This window comes from Aulonocara sp. 'chitande type north' Nkhata Bay, linkage group LG2 (genome assembly GCF_057382095.1).
Source record: "Aulonocara sp. 'chitande type north' Nkhata Bay isolate Kocher_YH1m ecotype deep benthic linkage group LG2, A_spYH_male_GT1.1, whole genome shotgun sequence".
Taxonomy (NCBI): Eukaryota; Metazoa; Chordata; class Actinopteri; order Cichliformes; family Cichlidae; genus Aulonocara; species Aulonocara sp. 'chitande type north' Nkhata Bay.
In genome coordinates this window covers 23,838,430-23,850,819 of record NC_141345.1, presented here as the reverse complement: position 1 = coordinate 23,850,819, position 12,390 = coordinate 23,838,430, and the positions used below count along the sequence as shown (strand labels likewise).

At 40.0% G+C, this 12,390-nt stretch overlaps 1 protein-coding gene across 1 annotated transcript in view; it reads right to left on the bottom strand.

Annotated features, from left to right (window-relative positions):
* nr3c1 (nuclear receptor subfamily 3, group C, member 1 (glucocorticoid receptor)) overlaps nucleotides 1-10,171 on the bottom strand; it is a 28,053-nt gene extending 17,882 nt beyond the window's left edge. Inside the window, exons 1-2 of the mRNA XM_086311705.1 lie at nucleotides 9,864-10,171; nucleotides 8,180-9,387 (exon numbers count right to left, since the gene is read on the bottom strand). Of these exons, the coding sequence (XP_086167831.1) occupies nucleotides 8,180-9,387 (1,208 nt within the window). The 5' untranslated portion in view covers nucleotides 9,864-10,171. The remainder of the gene's footprint in view (nucleotides 1-8,179; nucleotides 9,388-9,863) is intronic.
* Nucleotides 10,172-12,390: the final 2,219 nt, after the last annotated feature.

Here is a 12,390-nt window from a genome sequence, read left to right as displayed (position 1 = left end):
ATTTGTATGTGTAAAAAGAATTTGCGTGTGCCTAAAAAAAGATTTGTATGTGTAAAAAAGATTTGTATGTGTAAAAAGAATTTGCGTGTGCGTAAAAAAGATTTGTGTGTGGACTTAGAAAAAAAAAACCCTGCAAGTTACAAGTATGGATTTTTGACCCTATTTTTCTTCCCTTCATCTGATTGGTCAATGTCATGTCAATCACAAATGTAACAATCCAATCAGAGAACAGATGGGTTTGGCTGTCGAGGGGCGCTTTTTTTGAACTGCAGGTCTTTGAAGGGAATAAATGCCCTTTTACATGCCAACCCAGCGTTTTCCTTCATCACCACGAAGGAAAACAGTCTGTGGTTGTCCGAGTTTGGTGATTTTTATGTCACAGGTCTACGTGTTTAATACAGGGACTTCCACAGCCTTTTCAACAGCGCTGCGGACCGCGGGGTGGGGGCGGGCAGTGTTTTGGAAATGACAGTCTTCATTACAAAGCTTTCTTCGTTATGAATTAGCATACATGTTTTTATTGAACATTTGAAGAACTAGCAAAAAAAACAAACTCTTGTAGAGGACATAAAGTCAGAGATAGAAAAGACAAGGAGCAGGTGCATCTAGTACAGGTAGAGCAGCTGCAAAAACCCACAGAGCCCAGCAGCCAGCGTAACAAATTCTGGATCCTTTGCTTTTAGTTAGCAGTTAGCATTAGCAGCGTATCCTGCATCCGATGTGAAAGGACTTTTATGCTGCGCACTGTGACTCACAGTAATGGTCCTGGGTCAGCCCTGACTTTGTGTTAAACTAATCCTAAAGTAATAATGTTATTTCTAACCACTGATATACCACAACTTTTTCCTTTCAACAGCTACTGAAAGTTAGGGGACCTAGCTGCTATCGGATATTTATATAGCGATCCTCCAGCTTCAAACGGTATCACCCTTCAAGGACCTGCAGTTCAAAAAAAGCGCCCCTCTGACAGCCAAACCCATCTGTTCTCTGATTGGATTGTTACACGTGTGATTGACATGACATTGACCAATCAGATGAAGGGTAGAAAAATAGGGTCAAAAATCCGTACTTGTAACTTGCAGGGGTTTTTTTTCTAAGTCCACACACAAATCTTTTTTTACGCACACACAAATTCTTTTTTACGCACACACAAATTCTTTTTACACATACAAATCTTTTTTACGCACACACAAATTCTTTTTACACATACAAATCTTTTTTACGCACACACAAATTCTTTTTACACATACAAATCTTTTTTAGACGTACAAAATATTTATGACCACATTTTGAGCCCATAATAGTCAACAGAAAGAAATGTCACACACACACACACACACACACACACACACACACACACAAGAAGAAGCGATACACAGCAGTTGAAAGCTTCTGCTGACGGTCATGGTCTCTGCCCTTGACTGCAGGAAGTAAAAGCAGGGGACAGAGGGAGAAAGAGGGAGCGAGAGGTAGAGGACGGCTGAGCGAGTAGAGGGGTGTGCCGCGGCAAGACTGTGCAGTGAACTGGGACTCTGACCAAAGATTACTTTCTAAACACAGAGTTAAGGCACAGAGGTTAGTATAGGCTTACAAGCAGGTTTTATTTAAATACACACAGTTATATATAAATTAATGACTGACCACAAATAACTCAAGTATCAAACCAGCTTTTAAACCACAGCTGGCACTCATGACACCAGTTTTAGTTCACCAATACAACTTAAACACACTTTCTAACTTCAGATTGAGGCCCACCACTGCTGCAACGGTTTGATAAGGATCTCACTAGCTGAACAGGTCTCTGCAGTGTCTTATAAACACTGTAGCTATCATAATACACAGCCCTGAGGGCAGGAATCATACCAACATTTTGATCGGAAGAGCACTGCCTAAAATGTTCACATAGAAGCTTTAGCTGTTTGTTTCTTTTTAATGCATGATAAAACATTAAACAAAGGCATTTTCTGTGGAAGAGAAGAAGCTCCTTCAAAGCAGCACCTGTGTTGAATCAAAATATTTTCAAGAGATTTACTCTCCCGAGTTTCATTCAGCTGTGAGTCATAGTCAGTTTCCACAGTAGACTCAGTATTCCCACATGTGAAATTCTCTGGAGAGTTACCACGTTAGTGAGATCACCGTCTCGTCCAGGCACTGCTTCATTCGCCCCCATCTTGACTCCACACGAGCTCAGAGTCAGAAGGTCAGATTCACTAAACGCTGCCTGTGCAGCGTCATCAAGTCAGGTGGTTATCCCTGCAACCCAAACATTTGTGACTTTGTAACAAATGTTTGGGTTGCAGTAACAAGACATTTGTTGTTACTATAACAACACATTTGTTACTCTGTAGCAAATGATTTCTTTTTAATTAGTTAATGCACCAAATGTGTTCTCAAATCACTTGTTTGAAAGAAAATCTCAGACTCCACTAGAGTATCATGCAGAAAAATGCAGCCAATCCCCATGGCTGCTCCAGGAAAGTAAAGTGTGGCTTTTTTGGCCAAAAAAATAACTTAAACGAGGGATCCATTACGAAAATATTTGCTTTAACTTTCCAGAGAATCTACTTAATAAACAGAAAAACTGAGCTAAAGGAATTGCTTGAGCGGAAACTTGAATTTAAGGCCTTTTATATGTGTGAAAACCTAACTCATAAATCATCCAAATGCACACACAAAGTGAAAAGCAGATGCTGAAGCTACACAAGACAACTCTAAGTGACAACGGCTCTATTCAATGAATCAGTTTCATTACGCCTGCAAACAAAGTTCCTTGAATAAATGCACAAATCTACAAATACTAATCTGCAGCATGCACCAACAACAACATAATGATAGACAATATGATTATGCTACAAAAACTAGAGCTCATCTTTATCCTACAACAAGACAAGATAATGTCAAAGCACAAAGTACAAATCAATATTTTAATGATGCGTCTGTTTTGGTTAACAAAAATATTAATTATCTTTAGTCCAGTGTATTTGCCTTAGTGGGAGCAGCACACCAACCCAATGAAAACCCCTGAGATCCCAATAAGCCAAAGGGGAAAACTAATTAAACACAAAATATTTACATTATTATTTTTAAGATAGTTTAAATTATGTGCCGTTGTTTAGCTTCAGTGCAGTCTGAGAGCCTTTTTCACCATTTTCTCTCTTCCATTGCCATGTGTGTCAGCACAGAAGATACCATTACTCAAATTGATGACTGCCTACTCTAAAACCAAAGATGGATTAACAATGACAATCCCAAATGTCTTTAAGTACCCGTGTTAAAAAGATCTTGTGTCTGAATGTTCTTTAAGCTCTAGAATAACCTCAAAACTCGCTGAGATACACCCCGCAAAAAGTAAATCTCCAGAAACCACTGCGGCACAACTTTGGAAAATGACCAGAAGACTATAAGTAACAGCTTAAGTGGTATTTATGGTATTTGGCTATCCAGAGTGACGGACTGGTTATGCAACTCTACACAGATGTGCTTCTGTGTAGTCCGATTAAAAAATAAAAAATAAAAAAAAAAAAAAAAGCACACAGCCCAATGGGGATGACCCTCCACAAAGGATAAATCCTGCTTGGTTAAGAAGTTCTTCTGAACATGTGAGGAAAGTTCAACTGATACAGGGAGAAGTGCCAAACAAATTAAGAAAAAAAACACCATGAAAAGTAGAGGTGGGAATCACCATACATCCCACGATATGATATTATTGCAATTTTTTAAAATATTTTGCGATATTCAGATTCTGTACGTCAAGGTAAACTTTATCAATATTCATTTTATCTAATATCAAAGTCTCACACTCAGTCTTTCTCTCATTTCAGTCAGTTTTACTGTTTACAAACTGAACGGTTTGTATTACAGTCTAGTCCAACTTAACTGAATGCAACCATCTGGTACAATTATAGCTATTCTGAACTATGAAATTTATGATAACTATGCAGCCCATTCAGCAACTGAAGAATTTGAAAGTAAATTAAAACAAAATATAATTTTACATTAAATAAAAAAAGTTTTAAACTTAATTAAAATAAAACATGTCTTAAATTAAAATAAGTAAACTGTCATGTTTATTGCTGCCAAAAAAAAAGTTAAACACATTTGGACAGTGAAGGAATGTCAGGATTCTTGCTCAGAAAAAGGAGCTGATCAACATGCTCTGAAGTCAGAGCATGTTCCATTCCACAAAAACTTTTTTGTAACAAAATATTGATTTCTGCTGTCCCTGTATCGATACATTATTAGCAAACAAAATATCACGATACTACACAGTATCGATTTTTTCCCCCACCCCTAATGAAAAGCAGAGGTAGTGACTGCAGTGGACAATTTTCATCTTTTTTAACATTCTCTTTTACTTTACTACAATCCTGTTCTTTGTATAATAAAGCTGTGTTCCATCTGAAGGGAAGTCTGAAATCCTGAGTTCCCTGTCGTACTTTTCAGCTGGAACACCCCCTCAAATCGGACTTCCTACTTGTAAAGTTGGAGCGGTTCCACCAACCCCAACTTTAGTATCAACGTTGGCAAAAATGAAAGCAATAGTAAAGTAGTAGAAAAGCAGTAAAACTATAGAGCTTGTAATGTGTACTAGCGCTGTTGTGCATTTGTGGCTTACAAAATAAGCCATACACTGAATACCAACCAGACTTTATTTGTAAATGAGCAACGGTGATGTTCTGAAGTGCAAAAAACCAAAACTAAACAGAAATTTGCTGTACACCAAGTACTGCTAATGAGTACTCTACCATACGCTATCGAGCAAAACAAATGCTCTTTTCTGACTTGACTCTGATTTTCTGAGATGAGAGCTAAGCTAAACTACCAATAACCACATGAACATGAAGACAACTATCCCACAGACCAGCTGTCTGTGACACTGCCCCGTGGTAAAAGTATAGACAGCTGCAACAAGTAGAAAACTGTCTGCAAACCTATGCCCAGAATTTGCACAGAACAATCTCACAATCATGCCAGTGTCTTTAGTTATCTTTGGAACTTGCATGTTAACAAGGCATAAGGTTTCCTTTCCCCTACATCTATATTTTTATGGTTTCATAAAAGGCTGAAGAAGCACTCAGAAAAAATAAGGTGGATTATTATCTATTGAAGGAATATATTTATACCAGTTCCATCGATCCATCACGTCTGGTGGTCAAAACTAGGCATGACATGATGAGGGTGTGTATTTCCCAAAATAAACAAAGCTCCACATTTCTTAAAGTGACGCATTCGCATTCTTGATTAACTGCAAACAGGTTATCTACGAGTCAGTTCATCATACTATAATACAACGTGATGCACAGAATTCACAGCGGACGTTTGAAACTAATGGACAATGGACTCATGTTAGGAGTCCTGCACAGAGAAACCCAGCAAAAATCTACTGTGTGTGCTATTTATAAAATGTGCCATTTCAGGTCGGTCACTCAGTGTCACGCAATGCCCTCTGAGCCACAATTTTAGAAGGAAGCAGCAGTGGCATTGCAGCGTGAGAAGTTTTCTACCTAATGCAAACTGCCGGGTGACCACACAATCAAAACACAGCCCAGTGCTCAGTTCATTTCAAGCCAGTAAATGTAACACAACCAGAGTCAAACAAACACCACACAAAAATTACTCATACACACAGACTCAGACACTAATAAGATAGTCATCAAACAGCCAGAGGTGCACACAAAATCATTTCGCCTCACACCACACGGACAGGCATAATCCCATGCCTAAACAAACCTTTACTGTTCACAAAGACAGGACGATTAGAGGCTCAAGTGAAATGAAGCTGAGGTGTATCTCATGTCTGAACTCATCTGTTCCTGCTCACCAAGCAGTGTGACAGCTGTGGAGATGGCACCATGCATCATTTGCACAATACAAACACAACCACATCGGTGGCTGTGCTGACAGGGTGCACCAAGTTTTAAGCTGATCACTCCCATATCAGATACTGAATCAAACAGGCGTGAATGTAAAAGAGATGCAAATAAAGCAGACAGTTAGACTCTCTGACACACCTCTGTTTGCATGTCAGCCTCGGAGCTGAAATCATAAAATATCTGCAGGGCAGCAAAGTAACTACAAAACAAAATATGCTTTGTAGGGCCATGTGCACTGCAAACACTGTGATTCCTATTAGCCAGAATGCAAGCTCACTGGAAATAAATCATAGGAACAGAAGGTGTCTTTCCTACCCCCCTCACTTCTCCTTACACAGAAATAATTTGATTATTATATTACGGGCTCAAATAATCTGTTTAGACCATGATCCTACTTATCTGTCCTCAGGTTTATTTTAGCACAAAACAGCTGGAAGAGCTACTAAAAATGACTCATTGAACTCCCTGACTGGGTAACCTTACTCTTATAATAGAAAACAAAAGAGATAGTGGGATTAGGACATAAAAACAACAAATCAGAAAACAGTTGATCACAGAGTGGAAGTGAAACAAGCTATAGAGACTCATACTGACACTCTTGTCAAGGAAAACAAAAGGATGGCCTGTCTGATTCGAATATAAGTGGAATTCCCCGAGCCTTTAACAGCACATCCTTCCTTTAGATCTCAGCACTTACTGCTTCTGGTGCAGCCACATCCTGTGGCGACCATCAGTCTGCCTCACAAAGCAGGATTAGTAGGTTAACTATCTTAGAGGTTAAACCATGCTGAACCAAAACAAGTCAAACAAAAAACGTCTAATTGTATGAGTCACCAATTCTACAGAATAAGGAAACAGAGAAACAAAACCCATTGTAAATGTTACATATCATATTGTTATTTCTCATATCTGTATTTTTATTTAAATACAAACACTGGAGTGATAAACTGTGATTTGTGCCATATTGTAATATGGTTGTAATATGATTTTTTATGTATTTAGAGATAAATAAAAAAGGCTTAAAATAAATTGCAGAAATAAAGAACTTCCTCAAATGTCTCACTGTGGGTATAAAAATAGACAGTCTCTTATCGCTGCAAAAGAAAAAAGAAAAAAAAAAAAAAAAGCAGGAAGTTGTACTGATCAGGAACTATAATAAAACTGCAGCAGTGGTGCTACTTTGATGTACACCATCCACCTAAACATCAGTGCCCCACACTAATAGCACCATCAACAGCAAAACTTTAATTTAGACATTTTTTTTAGCTGAAAACCCACAAATAATAGAAACTAACTAAAATACAGGGAAGAAATAAAGATTACAGACTGAAAAAGATGCAGGTCAAAACTCAATACAGCGACTCTTTCTATAGCAATTCACATATTTTCTTGATTGCTGATCCAATTCTATACAACTGCATTATTTTCACCTGTAACGCATTTACTTCTGTTCTTGGTATTGAAAAGTAAGCGTTTTACTTTGCTGACCCTTACTTTTTGAAGCTGATTTTCCTCCCAGGGATCAATAGTGTCAATGTAATGTGTTTAACAAATAAAAGTTTACTAAATGCTTTAATTACCCAGCATTTTATTTGATAAAGGTAGACGTGAGTAGCTGCTTGTGTGAAGTCAAAGTGAAACAGTCTGGGCTGACACCAATATCTGATAACCATTTTGTAAGACTGGTTTACCAGAGTTGCCAAAGTCCGATCTGAAAGCAGATAACAAAGTCTACCAAAGTTGAGACATAAACAAGACGAGTACAACTGAAACTAACAGTCAAATCACATGAAAATAAAAACAGCAACCGAATTTCAAACAACTTTCTTAATCACAAGCAGCATTTACAAAAAAAAAAAAAAAAAAGAAAAGAAAAGAAAAAGAAAGAAAGAAAGAAAGAAAAAAAGTCTCATCTCAAAAGTCTCATAAACAAGCTATGAATATCCACCAAGGGGGTGCAAGGCTTCTGCAAGTAAGATCAAATCTGAGATGCAAACCCCCACTAACTAACCGAGAAAAAAAAAAAAAAACACCCAATTAAAAAAAACAAGAATTTCAGCAAAGGATCTTGAGTATTTGTGGGCAAGTCAGCTCATGACCAGGCTGACTTCTGAAGACCACAGACCTGCTGCTAAAATGCAGTCTAACACTGCTGCAGTGGTATTTCAGCACTAAATACTAAATTTCTCTAGATGATATATATGATAAAAACAAGGCATTTTTGGCTTAAAACATAAAAGATAGTGGTTATTCAGGCATACTGAAATGAAGAGTGATAGGACACAGCTGATGTCGACAGTTGTTACCTGGTAAAGCTGGTGGGGTAGGAGGGGGAACTTGAGAACCCCTCACCAGCCCTCTGGACTAATGAGTTGTTACCAATACCCTGGCCTCGGTTCCAGATCCCACCGATGGTCGTTACTGGGAGAAACAGGCTGGAAACTGGCTTCTGCTCATTCTGCAGCGGAGTATCACTGCTCAGTGTGTTCACACCAAAGTGGTAGGTCTGTCCTCCTGAAGTGCTGACCCCACAGACTGAGATGGCGTTAGTCCCAGCCATGTCTCCAGAAGCCGTGCCGCTAATTTGGCAATAACTCTGTCCTCCAGAGGTCTTCTCCTGTTTAACCACACCTGGGGTGCAGAGCTGGATGAAGTCTGCATCTTTTTCTTTTTTCACCATTGCAGACAAAGTGGTTGTAGGGGATAGTGAAGTAGTTGTGGATATGGTAGGGCTGGATAGATCTGGACTGGTCACACTGTTGCCATTAAGGGCAACAGGCACTGCCCCAGTCGTGTTACTGCTGTCAACTACAGCAGGTTTTATGTCCCTCTCGGATGTCACTCCAAGCAAAGAATCATCTGCAAGAGAAGACAAAAAAGCATCATCCCCTACATAAAAATCTGAAGGGGACCCAGAGAGGTCAAAGTCCTGCAGCAGATCCAGAGTGTTGTCACTGAACAACTTTTGGTTCACGTCCATATCTTTCCCAATGGGCTCAAAGGCATTATCAAGGTCAATTGGGTCCTGCTCTCCTTTATCCAAGGAGAAATCCTCCGTTTTCAAAGGGAAGAAGTTGGGATCTGATCCCCCAATTAGCGAATCCATGGAGGACTGGGTGATGTCTGCCATACTGGCATCCAACTGGGACAAATTTTCTGATAAGGTTTGATGACCAAAAGTCGTCTGCGTCTGAAGTAACTGCTGGTGCTGGGGTCTCTGATCTTTGGTCAATCCCCGGGGCTGTGGACTGTCGATCAACGAGCCTACGGTGGCAGTGACAGAGGCAGAGGTGAGCTCCTCAGGAAGGGTGTTGTTGTTGAGGCCGTTGGGCACCTGTCCTGGCTGCATCAAAGAGCTGGATGGAAGAACGACAGAGGCGGGAGAGGTGACAGACATGGCACTGTGAGGAGCTACTCTCAACAGACCTCCCTCCTCGGGGCTTTCAGTATAGACCAGTTTGCTTAAATGGTCATCTCTTCTGTATGCTATCTTCTTCACTCCACCTTTATCCATCTTTAGAGGGGAGAGGAGACAGACAGCGATAAGATACAGAGTGCAAACACAGATAAATGTGCAGAAATGCTACGGAGTTCGATAATAACACATGCACAGAGCAGGTAACTCCAGTTATGTTCAAGACCAGAGGAAAGTTGCCTGATCGCGCCTGATACTCAACGAACTGCAACCGCTAACTACGCTAGCTATTAGCACAATATTGACATGAATGCACACATCTCGACCTCTTATCCACTGCAATTAAAGCAAACACACACATCGCGAATTAGACTACACACTGTATGCAGAGACTGGTAAAGTTAAGACAAGTTTAAGATTTCCCAGCGGTAGCTTCTTGCTAACTGTTGACATGCTAGGTAGCAATAGGCTAATGTCGTTGACACTAATATTAGCCTTCAAGCTAACGCAGTCCTTACAACGGCTGCTTTAGCATTAACTGAACCAACTAAATGTGAATAATGTATCGTATTTACCCTTGAAATGAGTGGTTGCAGATATCTGTCCACAGGTCGCCTGTCAACATTGTTTTGGTTGATACACCCTGATTGAGTCTGCTAACATTACTCCTGTCGCGGCGTATCGTCTCTACATTCCGACATCAAATGATACAACACACCCAGCCTCGGCGTTTTTTCAGCCGCCCAAATCAATCTAGCTGTAGATTTGCATGCAAAAGGTGAGATTGGTAACTACACTGATTGCCAGCTATCCCTTAGGAAAGTAGGCGCTAACCTCTAAGAAAAACATACAAAATGGAGAACTGGAAGAGGCGGTTCCATGGCTGACCTGCTTTACTACATGCAGCCCTGCCCGCTGCTGGCCGCACCGGGGAACTGCAGCTGAAGTTCCGATTTAAACTTCCAGAAAAAAAAACTATAAAACTGAGTCGATCAAATATAAGAAAATGGGTGCAGAACGACAGTTTGGTTTTTTTTTGTTTGCTTGTTTTAATTACTGAATCAGAATTAGTGCCACAGTTACAGCAAAGTTCTGCTTTCTTGTACAGTTAATTATGTTTTGCGTGTGTTTGTGTGGGTGGGTGGGTGGTTTTTGGTGGAGGGTGGTATTCGTGGTTGCAAGAACATTTCCTCTCAGTTTTAAAGATTTAAAGAGTGTTTACTGGTGTGTAAACTCAGGTATGATGAAACACTGTGTTTATTAGTGTACTCCTGCAATATCTGTTCACTTTTGTTTTTTAAATTGAACCCATGTTTTATTTGTCCAAATGATTGAACCTGATCCAATATAAGTTACACCTAACGTCAGATTGTTATAAATATTCTAGAATGCTTGGGCTTAGTAGTTAAATAAACGAATGACTCATATCTAGAGATGCAATTTCCTGGTTTAATTTGTTTACCGCCCTCTAGGGGCTACAAAAGGGAACTGTGCGTGTTAGTTTTTATTAGGTAGGTTAATAGTTAAGCTGTTATTAATGGGCGTCATCAATCAAAATATTCATGTTGAAATTTATTATGAAGCAAGAAAAAGATAGTTACCAAAAAACTAAAAGACAGTTGCTGCACTGCTTATGCAAAAAGCTGCAAAACACATATTGGCCCTAAAAAATAAAATAAAAAAGCCGGTTCACACTTCTGCCTTTTTATGTGGAAATACAAGTGGATGAAAAGTGGGCGGGAGAAGAGGAAATCGTGTGAGGCAGGTTGTTTGTGCATGGGGACAATAATTCTGCAGAGAGGATCAGTCCTATATTATTTTCCCCTCTAAAGGCTGCACAAGAGTGCATAAATTCAATGCCTGTCAGTAAATTTGCACAGTAAAAGAGCAGCGTTTAACGAGTGAACGGGGACATTCATCACCGAGCATACGTGTGTATTCAGATTTACAAACGAGTCTTAAATAATTTAAAAGAGATATTTTGTGCATGCAGTGCGAGCTGACCTGCTTCAAAAAAATCTTTTGTCCAATCAGCCCACACCACAGATTACAATGCACGAGCTTCCAAAGCCCACAGCTGAGAATGTTACAGCTCATACAGATTTCTACTTCACGCTCAGCTGAGAGACATATTGTCTTACATTATTCATGCTGAAGTTGCATGAAATTCAATCCCTTTCAAAAGATTGAATCTAACCTGGGAGCTCTGCACGAACAGGAAATAAAGTGAAGACAGGAGGCAGGGAAATTGGCTTTAATGGGAGGATGAGTGAGATGAATAAGAAATAGGATCTATAGCACACACAGGAGGAGAGTCATCCCCAAGTACATTTTAGGGAATTAACTCCAAGTCGTTCTGTTATACAAGTCAAACATCGCCCTATCTGCACATGTGCAACTGCAAACAATTTGCCTTATACAGTAAACTACACCGTATGATGCTATTCCTTATCTATAGTGGCGCGCGCTTCAGTGTGGAGGGCGCACAAGCCTCAAAACATCAGGATATAATTTCAAATGTAAGCAGCAAAGCCCTCACATGACAGAAAAGGAGATCAGTATGCTCACTGTAGCTCTAAATCCCCACTGTTTGAATCCCACTCAGTCCCCTGCGGCTGCTTAGCAACCCCTCTCCAGCACAATATACTCCGAATTAACAGGGTAAAGCGTGACCGCTGCCTCCTCACAACCACGAGTCAAGGGTGCTCTCCCATCACCAACGCCTTCTCTCAGCACTGCAGCAATAAAAGCCGCGGCTTTATTACATCGTGGATCCAAAACAACATGAAAAGCAAACACGAGACACGAAACAGTGTGAAACGTGGTTGGGGGCTCCGTGTGATGTGGACAGCAAGATTTATGGGATATTTCACACACAGCGCAAACAGGCAAGTACGTTTCAACTTGGTATCACAGATTCGGGTGATTGTGAACCCTTGAATGGCCCTCTCTCCCCATTTAAATAATTTCTCCTACACACATCTTATATTATGCACAATATATACAACAGGAGCTTGTGACCTACATAGAAATGCACATGCAGATGATGACATGCGCTGTCAATCCTTCACCTCTGCTTTGCACCTCACATTATCCAAACTC